The 17,714-nt window shown below is 38.5% G+C and overlaps 1 protein-coding gene across 29 annotated transcripts in view; it reads left to right on the top strand.

The window, feature by feature from the left end:
* Positions 1-17,714, top strand: part of LOC117423772 (disks large homolog 1) — a 172,399-nt gene that overhangs the window by 67,682 nt on the left and 87,003 nt on the right. For all 29 annotated transcript variants that reach the window (XM_058990173.1, XM_058990163.1, XM_058990154.1 and 26 more), the window contains one exon: positions 9,000-9,164. In XM_058990173.1, the coding sequence (XP_058846156.1) occupies positions 9,000-9,164 (165 nt within the window). The remainder of the gene's footprint in view (positions 1-8,999; positions 9,165-17,714) is intronic.

Here is a 17,714-nt window from a genome sequence, read left to right as displayed (position 1 = left end):
CAATATGACTAGGTTACATGAGCTGTGGCTTGCTAAGTGCAGTACACGGCACAATACTGGTTGCTAGGAGATATATCTCTTGCATATCCTACCTAGTCAAGGGTTTTCATAGGGCTTGAGGTTGCATGGGCAGCATGTTAATAGAGGAAGGTTTACTGTTACAGAATTGACCTTCTTTAGCAGAAACAGTGGTTCATACAGTTGTAGTCGGGGAGAAACATGGATTAAATATTTCTGAATTTTGACAATCTTTACCTTTTTTGTTTGTGAGGGGGACGGGAAACCCATTCAGTGGTGAAGGGGGTTTTAGTACCAAGAAAAAAAAAATCTATTGTCTGTTAACGAAATGAAATATTTTATGTTTGGTTTAAGAAACCCTAGATGTAAGAGAAATATAAAGAAACTCGCTACTGGTCATTTTTAATACTATTTCATGGCTAGGGTTGCAGTTGGTGCTAGTGGATTACAAATTAATATACAGTTGATGAGTATGTAAAATCTGATCTGGTAACAATTTAAAACATTATGATTTGTAATTATTCATTGTTACCAGAATAATGAAATAACATGAATAATGAAACATATTAATAATGCACTCCTCCCCCGAAAGACGGAGCACAAGGAGGTTAAGTGACTTGCTCAAGGTCACAGTCAGTGAGTGAGCCGGGATTTGAATCGGGGACCTCCTGGTTACAAGCCCTTTTCTTTAACTACCGAACCACACAGCCTCCTAAATGATTGATTATGATCATGTGTTTGTAAATTGAAAGTGTACGTAAATTTAGTTTTTGACCATATAGCTTCTCTTATATTAATCCTAAAATTTGATGTTAATCCTAAGTGTTGGAGAAAAGTTGACTTCATTACTAACATGCAGTAAGAATGTTCTTGGTGGTATCAAAGTACACTGTCACCTACAACAACTGAAGCAGAAACATTTACAGGTGATGGCTTTGAGAGAGTTTTCAAAAATTTGGCTGGTTGATGTGAACGTAGATAAAAGCCGACAGCCAGAGCAGTATTCTTCTAAATGCTTTTCCAAAATGTTGAAGCCTTGATGTTTCACGTTAAGAGACCAGTACAGTATGCATGGAACTGATCTAGTGTATTCTAGGGGTGAGACCGAATAGTCGAACATTCGACTATTCGATAACGATGGCACCTATCGACAAGTGAATCCAACATTCGAAAGTTAAAAAAAAAAAAAATGTATATATTGATTTTATTTTAAAGCCTGTACTGCTGATTGGCTCTCTATGTAGCGGTAATGAAGATTGACTGGAGGGTAGGATTTGTTATTTCTTGTCTGTGATTGGCTAAACTAGAACGTACCTCGGCTAACGATGGCTTCATCACAGAAAAGTTCTGCATGGAAATACTTTGACAAAGTAAATGAAAACACTGTTAAGTGTAAAATATGTGCAGTGCAATTAAACTACCACAAATCTACAACTGGTATGTTAACCAACCTAAAAGCCAAACACCCTTCTGTGACGCTAGCAACGACAGAAAAGGAAAGAGGACCGCAACAAACCGCCATTGCATCCTTTGCGGTGAGGCCTCGTCAGTGTGACAACGTACGTGCTGAAAAAACATCAGCCCTTATTGCTAATATGGTGGCAAAGGACATGCTTCCCATAAGTTTTGTTGAAGGTGAGGGATTTCGGGAGTTGATGAAATTTGTGGAACCTGAATACACAGTCCATGCACTAAAACAATTACCACTCGACTCGAATAAAATGCATGCCGATTCAGCAGCGTCTGTCCGCAGAAACTTGTCAAAGGCTGAGAAGGTGGTGATTACTACAGATGCGTGGACTGCACCGAATACCGAGTCGTACGTCATTGAGGATTGAGAAATGAAAAACGTAGTTCTACAGACTCGCGCCACGCCAGAGAGGCATACAGCAGAGAATATCGCAAATGTGTTAAACACCGCTGTAGACCATTCGGGTTTAAGGGGGGAAATCACTGCCTGTGTTCACGACAATGCCAGCAACATCATCTTCGGAGTTTGTTAAATGGGACTCGAATTTGTGCTTTGCACACACTCTGCAGCTCGCCTTCAACGATGGCTTTAAACTTGGTGCCATACATAATGTAGTCGGTGCGGCCAGCCGTTTTGTGTCACATTTTTATCACAGTGCAATAGCTACTCAGGCTCTGAAGTTGAAACAAAAACAACAAACTCTGCCTGAGCACCGTCTGCTGCAGTATTGCCGGACCTGATGGACATGCTGATTTTTTAAACAAGAATAAGTGAACATGATAATAATAATGGACATTGCTAGCCTAACTATTCCTAAAGTTTTTGTTAGGATTTTTTTTTGCTTCCATGGAAGGCTAGTGCGTTAATGCCACTCAGGCCTTTTTGTTCATTCATTTATTTATTAATATTATTAAGCTAGCTACATACATAGCAAGCTATTGCCTATACAGGCTATTTATTTTTTATTCACTGGAACTCGAACGCACAGGTATGTTGCCGATTTGATTTAACGTAGACCGGTAGTCTATATGTTGTGTGTGGTTTGAAAACGTGGGAAAAGTAAATCGTTTAGTCAAGTGGATTGTATAAATTAGCTAGCTAGATAGTCTAATGCATTTTGTATTTCGCTGTTATGACCGGAAAACATTATTGCCACAAGGATGCTAATGTTAAGGCATTTGCCTCGCAGCTCGCATTGCTAAACTATTATTGAATGAAAATTTAAATTAATAATTGAATAAAAATTATACAGGAGACGCCCATATTTTATAAGCAAGCGTTCCTTTTTTTTTTTTTTTAATTGTCACAACCTTTATAGTTCATTTGAAATTGTAATTAACGGAAAAGCTTGTGACAATATCGGTAAAAAAAAATAACACTTGCTTGCAAAATACGAGAGTCTCACACGAGAGTTGACAGGTATGCTTATGTTATTGCTGCTGTTACTATGGCATTTCTGTATGTTTCCTAATAGGAAGGTGTTTTTTTACATAGCCTAATGTTTATTTAACAAAGTTGTTAAAGTTGTTGTGTTAGCTAAGTATTTTAAAATAAAGTTCAGAATTTATTGCAATTGCAATAATTGTCACTTTGCATTATTTCGCATTTAATGTACGTCTCATTTTGAATGGGAGGCGGGGGGGGGGGCGACTATTCGATTAGTCGACCTCAACAGCTGTGGAATTATCGATAGTCAAAATATTTGTCGTGCACATCCCTAGTGTATTCTAGTAATGAGTAAAGGTGTGTCAGCCAGAGAGGGACTACCTCTACACAGTCACTGGTGTTATTACAGGTAAATGGGTGTTTTTTCAGACAATGTTGAATATAAACTAAGCATAACTGAACCTGAGGCAATTAGTTTTTTATTTAATTGTTTTATTAATGGGGGATTAATTCCGGAGTAAATTATGTTGGCAGAAATGAAACTTTTATTAACAGTAGCACTACCCTGCAGTACAGTTTGGATAAATGTTATATATACTAATCACTAAATAGTAGTTTACTGTGCTAAATTTAGAAAGTAATTACATTTTGCCAAGTTTTATTTTGTTTAATGTTTCAAAACTAAGTAGGAAATTAGGCCTACATTTGATTCTTTTAAATTAAATGTGATCCACATTTCTTGCAACTTGTGGAGAGCCATTGAAGTCTGATTTCCCTTTCTGAAGTCTGATTTTCCATTTTTTTAAGATGGCTGTGAACTTGCTTGGACTGGCAGTCACTTCAGTCAGTGAATAAGTATTTTGAACCTCAGTCACAATGTGACAGGTTAGTGCAGCCAGGAAGTGTGCTTCCAGTGTGCTGTACTGATAAGAAAAAGAGATAATAAGATGCTATGATCAAAATGTTTGTAACTACACCCGTTTTCATATTTTCACTAGTCTTAAGTAAAAAAAAAAAAAATTATATATATATATATATATATATATATATATATATACAGTACCTTGCAAAAGTATTCAGACCCCTGACCAATTCTCTCATATTACTGAATTACATTGAAATTTCGTTCTGTTTTGATATTTTATTTTAAAACACTGAAACTCAAAATCAATTATTGTAAGGTGACATTGGTTTTATGTTGGGAAATATTTTGAAGAAAAATAAAAAACTGAAATATCTTGCTTGCATAAGTATTGAACCCCCATTGAACCCCCTGTGCTGTGGAAGCTCCCAGTTTGAAAGAAATTGCCCTAACGAGGACACAATTACCTTACCATTGGCCTCCACCTGTGAACCATTAAAGTTGCTGTCACATTTTCTGGATAAAAACCCCACTGTTGAAGGATCATTGGTCAGGCTGTGAATCTGAAGAAAAATGAAGACCAAAGAGCATTCTACAGAAGTTAGAGATAAAGTAATACAAATGCATAGATTAGGGAAAGGGTACAAAATAATATCCAAGTGTTTGGATATCCCAGTGAGCACAGTTGGATCAATAATCAGGAAGTGGAAGCTGCATCACACCACCCAGGCACTGCCAAGAAAAGGCCGTCCCTCAAAACCCAGCGCTCAAACAAGGAGACTTATGAGAGAAGCCACAGAGAAGAGAGGCCAACAATCACTTTGAAGGAGCTACAGAGTTCAGTGGGTGGGAGTGGAGTAATGGTGCACCAGTCAACCATATCAAGAGCTCTGCATAACACTGGCCTGTATGGGAGGATGGCAAGAAAGAAGCCGTTACTCAAAAAGTACCATCTGAAAGCACGTCTGGAGTTTGCCAGAAAGCATGAGAGTGACCCAGCTGCGATGTGGGAAAAGGTTTTGTGGTCAGATGAGACCAAGATAGAGCTTTGTGGCGCAGACCTAACACTGCCCATGCCTCAAGACACACCATCCCTACAGTGAAGTATGGTAGTGGCAGCATCATGCTGTGGGGATGCTTCTCATCAGCAGGGACTGGGCATCTTGTTAAAATTGAAGGAAGGATGGATAGAGCAAAATACAGGGAAATAATGCAAGAGAACCTGCTTCAGTCCGTTAAAAAACTGAACCTTGGGAGGAAATTCACCTTTCAGCAGGACAATGATCCCAAGCACAAGGCCAAAGCAACATTGGAGTGTCTCAAGAACAAAAAGGTGAATGTCCTACAGTGGCCCAGTCAAAGTCCTGATCTCAATCCCATTGAGAATCTGTGGCACTATTTGAAAAAATGTGGTCCACAAGTGTCGTCCAACCAACCTGAACAACCTGGAGCAAATCTGCCAAGAAGAATGGGCCAAAATCACTCCGACACTGTGTACAAAGCTGGTACATACTTACCCCAAAAGACTTAAAGCTGTTATTGCAGTGAAAGGTGGCTCTACCAAATATTAATGTGTGGGGGTTGAATACTTATGCAAGCAAGATATTTCAGTTTTTTATTTTTCTTAAAAATATTTCCCAACATAAAACCAATGTCACCTTACAATAATTGATTTTGAGTTTCAGTGTTTTAAAATAAAATATCAAACAGAACGAAATTTCAATTTACCATTCGTAATTCAGTAATATGAGAGAATTGGTCAGGGGTCTGAATACTTTTGCAAGGCACTGTATGTGTGGGTGTGTGTGTGTGTGTCTATATTTTATATATATATATATATATATAATAGCTAGCTAGCATGTCCCTTATAGTGGGATACTGTATTGCCCTTGAAGGGGCATTTTCAAAACAACTTAACAAGGGGGAGTGGAAAATGGAGGTGAATGTTCTGTAAAATACAGCATTGCCACTTCAAACAAGGGGGATCTGCTGGTGCTTTTTTTTTTTTTGGTTCCTGGGTAGTAAGTGTTATTTCCTAATTGCTTATGCCTCAAAAGTATAGAAAATGGCTATTATTCCCCACAAACTTTGCTTTTGTGACCAGGACAGTGATATTTTGAAATTTACATATTTTCCAGAACATTCCAGATAGATTCAGTGCTGAGTAAACTTGGAGTAACTTCTAGAACATTCTAGAACTTTCCAGTAATATAAATAGTAGTATAAATACAGGGGCCTTAAGCCCACCAGTTCAGTTTAGTTCCAGCTGCCTAAGTGGATACATATCTGCATTTTTCTGAGATGGCATCAAGGTCATAGGAGACTTCAAAATGGTGGCATTCCTGATGAGTCTCCAAGGCGGTTTTACCAAGTTTCCCTGCTATCTTTGCCTTTGGGACAGCAGGGACACCAAGGCGCACTGCCACGGGCGGGACTGGCCACAGCGGACCGTGTTCTCTGTGGGGAGGAACAACGTCAAGTGGGAGCCACTGGTGGACCCCCGGAAGGTGCTGATGCCACCACTGCACATCAAATTGGGCCTTATGAAACAATTTGTCAGAGCTCTAGATAAGGAGTCGGCAGCCTTCAAGTACCTTCAAGACTTCTTCCCTAAGCTGTCTGAGGCAAAGGTCAAAGCCGGTGTCTTCGTCGGACCACAGATAAAGAAGATCCTGGAGTGCAATGAATTCCCCAAGAAGCTCACTAGTAAGGAGAAAGCGGCTTGGAACAGCTTTGTCGCAGTGGTTCGGGGCTTCCTGGGCAATCACAAGGCCGAAAACTATGTGGAGCTGGTTGAGACTCTGGTGAAGAACTACGGCACAATGGGCTGTAGGATGTCCCTCAAAGTCCATATCCTTGATGCTCATCTTGATAAATTCAAGGAGAACATGGGAGCGTACTCGGAGGAGCAAGGCGAGCGCTTCCACCAGGATATACTGGACTTTGAACGCCGCTACCAAGGACAGTATAACAAGAACATGATGGGAGACTACATTTGGGGGCTGATTCGTGAAAGTGATTTACAGTATAATCGTAAATCTCGAAAAACTACTCACTTCTAAATCTTTTGTAGTCATTTTTGTATTACTTTAGTATAAATATATGTTAATTTGGATTCATATGTTGTTTTTTTCTGACTTCATGTGAACGAAGAGACACACATTCGCCCGTTTTCTCATTGGAAATAGGTAAATTTCAAAATATCACTGTCCTGGTCACAAAAGCAAAGTTTGTGGGGAATAATAGCCATTTTCTATACTTTTGAGGCATAAGCAATTAGGAAATAACACTTACTACCCAGGAACAAAAATTGTGTTACATAGTGATATCAGCCTTTTCAGTATTTATGAAATGCTTTGACAGAAGGATTGTTGAATGGCAATGGGTTTAGTAATGTTTTTTTCAGTATTTCAGAAATTCTAGAAAGCGATGCAGTATAACATGAAGTTAGAGCACAGGATGCTGCCCTGTCATGACATTCACAAAATCGTTTGTTGAATCAGTGTGCTGTTGAATCTCAGTGATTTATCAGGGAGGTTCTCAATACGAGGAGTAATTAGAAGCACTATCTTTTTTGTCTCAGGACACTGCAAAATGCTTCTGTGCTTAGGTGGAATTCACTTTTCTTTTATCAATATTTTGTTTAACTCCTATCAAGTTGGGTTAATAAAAAGCAGCGTTGTCGATATTTTGCTCCTAAGGGGTCTAGTTAATTGCAGAGATAGAGCGTTGGTATAATTAGGCATGGCTGTTTATGAATTTACTGCTTTTATTTAGCAGAAGTTTGTGACAGATTAGCGTCACTGTTGTAAAATTACAGTAAAGTGTACACTTGGGATTTCTGGCACTATGCAAAGCCCTTTCTAAAAGCAGAATCTAATACTCCATATGAATACCCTAGACAATGCATTACAACTCCCCACGGACTACTCGAACGGGTCTTGTATAGTTCTGTCATTTCTACAAGCTGTTTTCATTGTCACATTCAACATCCTAGTTATTGATGCCTGTGGGCATTGTGATAACATGACCTGTTCTGATCCGATTGATTTGAAGTTATTGTCCGTTTTATAAGAGACCGCTAGGATGCAGGTGCTGGTATTGAGACACCTTAGGTTATGTTTTGCACAGAGGGCAATTGCATGATAAACCACTGAGGTCTATCAAAATACAATGAAGAACACCTAATATGGGTTCCAAGTAGCTTGTAGTACAAATATGGTTCAAATCTTGCATCATGCTGATCTTGTCTGGAGACCCACATGGAGAGAGCTGTATTGGACTTGGTGTTTTTGCAGGGTTACAGAAATAATTTGTCTGGGGTAGTTTCCCTCATCGCACTTCAGTGACCCCCTACTGGTCAGGAAAACCCAACGAGTGCAGTCAGACCTCTCCAGGGTTCAGTTAATATCCTTTGCTTAGGTTTTATGTTCAACCAGTTAGTATTAGGGTCATTCCACGCCAACTCAACCAGAAAAGGGACATTTCGTTGCCCATCCGTCTCACCTGGGGGTTTTCTGACACAGAAACTATGTGGTACTTTAGCCTCACCACAGTGGCCATAAGCAATGTTCGAATGCATACAAATGCAACTTCAAAAATCCAAAATCCCTCGATACCAACATATTTTGCTTGATGCTTGTAGATCTCATTAATATCTATCCAAACATATCTTTGGGTGATTTTTTGGAGTCCCCCCACGCAAGTTATTGCGGCCTAAACTTGGTACAAATAGCAAAAATTTTAATGACCAGTGGTGGGACTTGAAACCAAAATATTTTTCACAGAATTTGGAAGACTGGTTCCTAAGGTTCAAACAGCAATACTTACATTTTAGGACCCACATCTCCTACAGTGTAAAGGGTTAGGCTGACGTTTGAATAAAACTCATCATACCCCTCGTCTTGCAATTTGCCAGAAGTGAGTATGGTGCTCCTAGTATATCTGAAAAGCCCTATTCAATACAGGTAGAATGAGGTGCTACACCTGATGGTAGCATCTAAATTGCAGTGATTTTTCTGGTCAAGGTCCCTTTCTCACTTTAGGTTGACCTTTGCAAGGTCACAGGTCGAAGGGGACATTTTTAAAAAAATAATTTCATTTTGAAAACCCCCAGGTGAATTTTTCTAGGAAAATCTCAGACTGACAGGCAACGGCACTGGTTGAGTTCGTATGGAATGACCCATTAGTATTATAAAATATGTGTTAAAATTTAAATATGCTCATTTTTAAACAAATATTCCATGTTTTTGTGTTTTGCAGAAATACCGTTACCAAGATGAAGACACGCCTCCACAAGAACACAGTCCCCCACACCTTACCAATGAGGTGAAAGGACCAGAGTTGGTACATGTATCAGAAAAGAACCTTTCACAGATTGAGAATGTACACGGTTTTGTCTCTCACTCACACATCTCCCCTATGAAGGTAAGAGGCACAGTATGGATATTCATTTTAGTTGTGTGTTGTTTTTACATTAAGCTATAAACCCTATAGAACATTTTACATTCAGAAAGTTAGCAAATCCATTTCTAGTCAACACTGCAACACAACACTGCCTGCAGTCAACACCATATTTCTGTCTGAATGGGTTGTGTTGTGACTTGGCTCAAGAATGATTCCTGCTTGCATGATGTTTGTGAAGAAGATGCATTTGCCTGTCCTTATAAATGAGAATGGCTTCTTGGTAGATATTTATATAATAGTACTAAAAAGAAATGTACATGTTTTAGCAAGAAGTATTTCAGTCTGTTTATACATTTATAACATTGTTGATATACTGATAAAGTCACCAGCTGAAACATCTACTTAAAAGTTTTACATGATAATACTGTGAATTATAGTTGAAACGTTTGTCAAAATGTTTCACAAAGTTTACTTTTACTATATTTCTTTGTTTTAAAAGTTATGGGTAAATTTCTGAAGGTTTTCCATTTAAATATCGTGGACTCATAATTTCCTCTTCTAAACATCTACAGTAAGCCTCGATTTATCCAAACAGCCCCTTGCTAACCTGTCTTGTTGTGTGCTGTGCTATTGTGGCCTGGAGTTATAGAAAGTGCGCTATTCCGTCCTCAAACTCTAGTTCTGTACTGTGTTTATGTATTTGAAGGTAAAAGGTTGTATTATATCCTTTCTTCTGTGGGAAAGTGATGTTAACAGTTTCACAGATTTATCCGAACACCCCGTGGTTCCAGTTAGTTTGGATAATAGAAGTTTTTCTGTATGGCTTTTAAGGGACTCGTATTTTCTTTCACTGTTGTCAGTAAGAAGTCCTGGTGCCCTAAATGCTCTTTTACCAAGCCTCCTTTTTAAAGAATAAAAACCACTGCTCAGAAACAAGAACCATTATTATTGTGGGTCTTGAGGAACTTTGTGCTGAAATATAGTATCTGAAGTGTTGTAGGATACCTAAAAAAAGGATTTTTCTTTTTTTTTTTTTTTTTTTTCAGTTTTCTGTGATAAAGGCCTAGCCTTTTAAGTAACTGCAGGCAGACTGCCAGCTTTTCACAGTTCTGGCCTGTCAGTTTTACTTACCATCAACCAATTAGAAAAGAGAAGGCAGTTCATTGTTTTTATTATTATTATTTTATTTAAAAAAAAAAAAAAAAAAAAAAAAAAAAAAAGATTGGACTAGTTACTGGACAAGATGGTTTCTGGTAAATTTAATGATACTAATCACACTATTCCTTTAAAATCAGTTTACCCTTAATTAGCAATTCTTTGCAGTCACATTCTAGAATTGTTTCAAGTTTTAAACGTTTTAGTTTTCTGCATTTTAGTGTAAAACCTTTATCAGGAGCATAAATCAAATTGATTACAGTGCTCCCTAATTATAGTGCAGCCTACTGTATTGTAACCCAGCTGTTTTGTGTAGCATTGGCTCTATTTTCCACACCAAAACCAATTCACTTGCAGTTCTGTATATTTGTTCAAGGACCCATGATGTGGTTTGAGGTGATTTTTCAATAATCAGCAACAGCAGCTCTTCTCAGGTTTCTCTTGCTCATGGTAATGTGTCATTTCCCTGATCTGTTTTTCCCATTAAAACACGCTCCAGCTGCATCATCGCTCTCCCTTGCACTTTGACTTGTCCTTATTTCCCTCTGCGCTAGATATTTGATTTTGAGCTCACCTTAAGGCACCTTTCATCAGCAAATTTGTTGTGGAGGCTGAATAGATGACTAATATGTCCTAGAAGGCTCCCCCGGCTCACTGGCGGTGTGCAGTGCTACAGGAGGCATTGGGAATACTAGAAACAATGAATAACGCAAATGTATGGATTTGATGCCTTGACGACTTCCAGATTGATATATTGAGTCTTCCTTTACCTAAAGAGCAAGAGAGGTGGAAGTGCAAGGCTTTAGCACAGTTTAGAGGGTAGATGAGCTTGCTTCCAACAAAACAACACTAGAACTAGACTGAAGACTGCCAAACTTGTTCCACAAAGGCATCTATCACAACTAGTCATCCAGCAACGCATCACAGAGCACTTTACAGTTAGCATGCAAAATGCGATAGATTTCTGCAATGGCAGCAGGAGGCTAACAAGGAAGCCTTTGAATGCCTACAACACAGATGTCAAAATAATAAAACTTTTCACAGATATTACCGTACCATAGGTGTGGAATAAGAACCATACTATATTTGTGGAGTAAGAACACATTTCAAATTATTATTATTATTTTCTTATTATCTGATTTTATAATACAAATGGCTATTAAAATGGTATAAACAGAACTGTCAGTAAAATGCATACACCTGGTCTAATGCTTATTTCATGATTTAGTTTTAATGTTAATTCAGGCAGGAGTACCAGTGGGATATGTTAACCTGTGCAACCTTTTCAACTTTGTGTGTTTGCATGTCTGATGCATGTGCATCTAAGGACATTGGCACACATGTTGTGGAAAGAGTAGAGATAGCCAACTTTAACACATCTGGCTTATGGTTTGTACAATAATCCATGTCTCGATTTGCCTTGTCTTTTTGTGGTGTATAATCTCTGTTTTAACCTTACCATCTTTTTCAAGAATGTGTGTGTGTGTGTGTGTCTGTGTGTTGTGGGTCAAGAAGTCAGCAAAGACGACCCACTGTATTCCCCTTTGACGTGAACTGGATGTGACATGGGTTATTTAGCAGGAAAGATGGCGACTACCCTGTGGCATATTTCCTTGTTGTTTTTCTTGATAAAACCCCCAAAATGAGCTTTTAGACCGAACGATCCAGAGGATCCTGTTGAAAAGACAAAAGTGTTGTAAATCTGCAGAAGCCCTTTTCAATGTGTGTTATGGATGTATTTCTGGCACAATGTTCTGGGTTGAGGGGGCTACAAGGTTGAATGCTTTTCTAAGGCCAAGATTCACACATACTGTCGCAGCCCATTTGCTACTTTAGAACCTTCAATTCCATTGAACCGATCTAGCTTGTTTTATCGTCTTTGTTTTACCTGCCCTTGGAATACAAATTAAAAAGAAACACGCATTGCAGGTAGTCTCAACTTACTGTGATACTTATGCCAGCCCTTTGGAAAGGTTAATTAAAATCAGATGTTTGCATTTGCTGCAAGTTTTATTTATTTATTTATTTATTTATTTATTTATTTATTTATTTAAATTAATTTTCTTTAACAAAAAGGATCTGAACTGTACAACAGTAGTAGTCTGTAATTCGGTGCACATGGACAAGTGGGTTTTCCCTGCAACAGATAGCATTGTTCTGTACCTGTTTGAATAGCGTGCAAGGAGGAACATCTGATATTACGAGCCAGACCATCTACTGCAGTAGAATTGATCAGTCCATTCTTTTTTAGTACCTGCTGGGGTGTTACTGAGCAGAGATCCCTTGACACAGGTGTATGTCTTTCCGTCCCCACATGGTGTCTGGCACCAGATACTTGGCACTGCAACTGCAGCTGACGAATTGTGCCTGTCATTTCATGTTGCCTTTAAAGTTACAGTGTAATGCACCCGAGATTGACTTTGAGGGGTTTCTGGATACGTCAACACTCTCATGCCACGGCTTTCCTCCTACTCCCCTAAACTTCCTCAAGGCTCTGCCCCCTGGCTGTGTGTTCAGATTTGAAGGGAGGACACCACCACCTGTTGTCATTTCCACCCTGAAGCATTGTTAAGATTTGTAGCATGAATGACAATAAAGACCGAGCAACATAATGACCTGACACCGTATAATTGTTAGACTGTCACGTGCCTACCTGCTCGGTATAACTATCATTTCTCTGACTGCAAAAAATAAAGCAAAGACATCAAATTGCCATTATTTGTAGTGAAACCTGCTTACAGTAAACACTGACTGAGTGGAAACTGACACGTGTTTTTGTATATTTTTGTATTAAACAATGACATGGCAGGTTTTGTTTATAGTCTGACAGCACAACCAGTTGGCTTCATAACTATGCGATAGAGGTTTTTGTCATACAGTGTGATATGTTGCAATACAACCTGCAGTGCTCTCTGCACACTGCTTCATCACAAAGCAGACATTGTTTGGTTATATATCCCCTAGTTCATTCTTGCTGAACGAACACAAGAAATTAAAAAAGCACCTGCTAGTTTTAGTATTCAACATCTAAAAAGGCTACATGGTTTGAAAAAAGTATAAATATATAATGTAAAAATCTGTAAATAAATAAAAAGGAAACTGTTACTATCCAAATAGGCACAAGTGCTACAATAAATAACTAAAGTATACATCATTTACACATTTGCATACATAAGGAAAAAGTACAACAGTTCCCTTTTAACCTAAGTTGGTGTTTTAATAAATACAACTTGCTCCACCTTGTGGTTAGTTTAACGCATGGCTCTTATTGTAGGGAAATTGTACTGGGTTACAGAAATGACTGAGCACAAACCATTACTGTGACCCATGCCTACCTGTAGAACTCATTATTTTAAACACATTGTTATTAGTCAGCCAGAACAGCTACCACTGACACTGTGTTCCAATGTCGGCAGAAACTGCCTTCACACAGTGCAATGCAGATTGTAATGTTTGTTTTCTAACAAATAGGTAAAGCACTGTCTAATTTGTTAATTTTAAATCAAAATGTGAATGTTACTTAAATGCCTCAATCTGAGACAAACATTTCAGCTAATGCTTTAAGTAATTCAGGGACACTTCTCAGGGTTAATTATTTCTGCAACACTCCTTTGGATATTCAATTAATTGATGGAAATATATTCAAAGGCAAAAATGACCATGTATATGATATTATATAGGCAAACCTGAGACCTGTTTATCCTTCTACTGTGTTGAATTGGCTTTGTTAAACCGCTACACCATTATTATTTAGTAACTGACAGTCCATGACAAGTGTTGAGGGGTTGTACAATATTGTAGGAAGCTATTTATGTAATTTTGAAATGTGTTTTTGAATTGCAAGACTGTTTTTGCCCATTTTGTTCTTGCCAAAGCAGATGGTGTAAACATCTTGAACCTCCCCGGGATTGCTGGGCATGTCTGATCTATAAACAGTCCCTGTAAACACTTTCCTAATGAACACTGCTTTCCCAAGTACTTAGATGTACCATTCTATTAACTGTGGTCTTCAAAGCAGTCCTCATTTTTAAATGCTACCTATTCAATTACTTTCTCTATTATTTTGTCAGTGGGTGCTGCAGACACTCTCCAGCACCATATACTTGATAAATGGGAACAATAGTGTCACTTCTATTCATATATCATTATCAGGTCTTCATTTAATAAAACCTAGATACTAGATGTAAAGCTAAGGCCAAAAGTTTTGCATCGCCCTATAGAATTAACTAATTTTGCTACACAGCTGAATGAAACCTGCTGAATAATGTTACGTTAACATATTGAATTATATATTGCTTTGTAGTTTTCCCATATACTTTCATGGAAAAACTGACTCATTAAAAAAAAAAATATATATATTGACATTTCAAAATTTAACATGAAATACTGTACTACTTATGGCTTCCGGTAGACTCTTGCGATGTCTTTTTGTAGTTTCTTTGATTACAATTTTTTTTTTTTGGGGGGGTCTCAACCCTAAAATTGTAGGTGATGCAAAACTTTTGTCCATCGCTGTACTTTCTGTAGTCCATCAGCTAGTGTTTGGTTATGGTATGGTTATCAATTCAGTATTGTAGCCATGCAGTGTGCAAAATCCTTAACATCTGCAGTCTTTTGTATGTATATGAAAGCATGCAGTCTCTGTTTCTGTAGCCTTAGTTGAATGGCTTTGCTCTGTTTAAACAGGTACAGTAACATGCCCCTTTATAGGTAGAGTCCCTGGAGTGCATCTTCGATGGGCCTTCGACTTTAGAAAAAGATGCGCTTCCCTCTTCTCAGCTGGATTTGTTGTCACAAAGCATTTCAGTCTCTCAGGTAATGTTTCATGATTGTTGAATGTGGTGTCCTTGGCATTTTGTTTTTTTGTTTTTTTGCACAGCATATGTGTTGGTTGAAACAGCTTCTACCTTGCAGCCTTGAAGCTGTTTGGAATAGTTTTCAATTGTATGATTCTTAGTTGCATTGCAGCAAAGAGGGCACTAGTCTGTGTCTTGTGTCTCTGCAGTTTTCTTTGCAAGCACTAGAGGGCAGCAAATGTACAGTGCATGACGAAGCTTGTAGTTTCCTCCTGATTTATTTTATTTTTTATTTTTTTGTGCAAAACTATTCTGGAAAATGACCCTTAGCTGCTTTTCAAATGCTTGTTTGTGATTGTAGCTCATTCTAGTTCTGTTCTGGCTGGCGCCAGAATATGATGTTGTTTTCTTGTATGGTAGGGACAGTGTGTTCTGCTTTTGTGGTTTGTGGGCTGTTCTGTCTGCCTGAGTGACATATTGTATTATCTTGTGACCTTAAAGACGGAATAATTAAACCTATTATCGCAGCATTCTCAAGTCCTTTTATCATTTTGTTGCAGGTTATTTAGTTTCCCGGTGTTTATTTTCACTTTGACTCGGATGAAGACAGTTTATCCTGCCTCTTCACTGAATGTCACACAGATATTAGTGGAACCTAAGGCCTGCTATACAGGAAGCTTGTTTATTGTGATGGGGGGGAAGAAGTCACTGAAATTATTTGCAAAATGAGAAAAGATATGCTATAAAATGAGAAACCAGATAATGGGTTCTAAAGTTGATATAATCTCTTTAGCTCTTTTTCAAGCATTTGTTTTGGTTGATAAATTACATAAAATATTTCCTCTCACCGGAACCACAGGTAATACGTGGCAGTATTAACTAGGTTCACTGTTACTTGAAATAAAATAGACCCTCTTGAAATAAACTGTTTAAAGTGTGTAACCCAAACATTTTGCAAATGCAGCATCTGATTCAGGTTTCCAATCAAACATGCCATCTGGACCAATGGCATTTTCAGTGGTTTTCAATCATACTTGACATCACAGCGATTTCTGTGCATTTTGCAGCCTAATTGCCTTGAGTTGCCACATTGTCAACCTGTTAATGTACCACAAAGTGTTGCTGTAGTGTGATCTTGCTCTGCCCTGCAGGTAGAACTCAAACCAGCATTTGTTGTATTATGAGGGTCTTGTAGAGAGCAGATTCAATTGGCCATTTTTTCAAAAAGTTTCCTCTAATATTTTTTTAAATGAGAAACAAATCATGAAAAACAAAAACTTTTAGCGTCATTTAAGAATAACTTGGTGTATAACTTGGAGTTAATTAAAAACTGGAGTAAACACTTTGTAACCCTAAATTCCTTTCACCTGTGGTCACCAGTTTGGAATGCCCAATCGCTTTCCCCTCACCACAGCAATTCCCCACATGGCTCAGGAGAAGGTTCAGTGGGCGTCCTCCGATCCCACGACCAAACCAGCTTCCTTTGTCACCCAGGAACCCTGAGGTCATGGCTACACTGGGGTAGCTGAACTCCCCCAGTTGTAGCAAGCAAAGCACTGAATAGACACATTTCCAGATGCCGTGTTTTTGTACTGTATACCCTAGAATATATTCTGTTTTGTGTCTCCATAAGTAGGGTCAGTGTACATGCAGGTTGTGTGCACGCTTGATTCATTCACTCTTGATTCATTGAGCATGGTCAGCACAAGCAGTGGCTGGATCTGTATGTTACACTATCTCTAGAAAGAGTGCAAATAAGAGCCACCAGAATTATCTCGGGTTTAAAAGGCATGTCATATGCAGACAGGCTAAAAGAACTGAATCTATTCAGTCTTGAACAAAGATTGAACTCGGCAATCTGATTCAAGCATTCAAAATTCTAAAAGGTATTGCCAATGTTGACCCAGGGGACTTTTTTCGACCTGAAAAAAGAAACAAGGACCAGGGGTCACACGTGGAGATTAGATAAAGGAGCATTCAAAACAGAAAATAGGTGGCACTTTTTTTATATAGAGAATTGTGAGGGTCTGGAACCAACTCCCCAGTAATGTTGTTGAAGCTGACACTCTGGGATCCTTCAAGAAACTGCTTGATGAGATTCTGGGATCAATAAGCTACTAACAACCAAACAAGCAAGATGGGCCGAATGGCCTCCTCTCATTTGCAAACTCTTATGTATGTTACACATAGGAAACTTCCTTGGGGCATTCTTTAACATTTACAAGACTGCCCTGGAGAAACCACTCTTCATGAGAATGAGGAAGCTGACCCCACCTGTGCCTGAAATGTGTGGTGGTTACAGTATGTTATGTCGACCGATGCCTGGATTTAGACTCCATTCACTTGTTATCTTAGCTGTGGTACTAAATAATCTATTTTTCTTTTCTTTTTAAAAGCAGCTAATTGCTACAGATCACACCAGCATAGAAGCTAATACATTTGATCTATTGTGAGAATAACCGCCAACTATACTCTGCTTTCCCCACATTTTGTACAAGTGATGTTTTCCTCCATTCGAATGAAAAAGGAAGTGTGTGGGGGGGGGGGGAGGGATTGCATTATCTCCTTCAATATCAGTTGATTAGGTTGCATCATTTATTACTGATTTATAGCAGTAGGC

This window comes from Acipenser ruthenus, chromosome 17 (assembly GCF_902713425.1).
Source record: "Acipenser ruthenus chromosome 17, fAciRut3.2 maternal haplotype, whole genome shotgun sequence".
In the NCBI taxonomy this organism is placed as follows: Eukaryota; Metazoa; Chordata; class Actinopteri; order Acipenseriformes; family Acipenseridae; genus Acipenser; species Acipenser ruthenus.
Note: the sequence above shows the minus strand (reverse complement) of the source record. Positions and strands in the feature narration are given on the sequence as shown.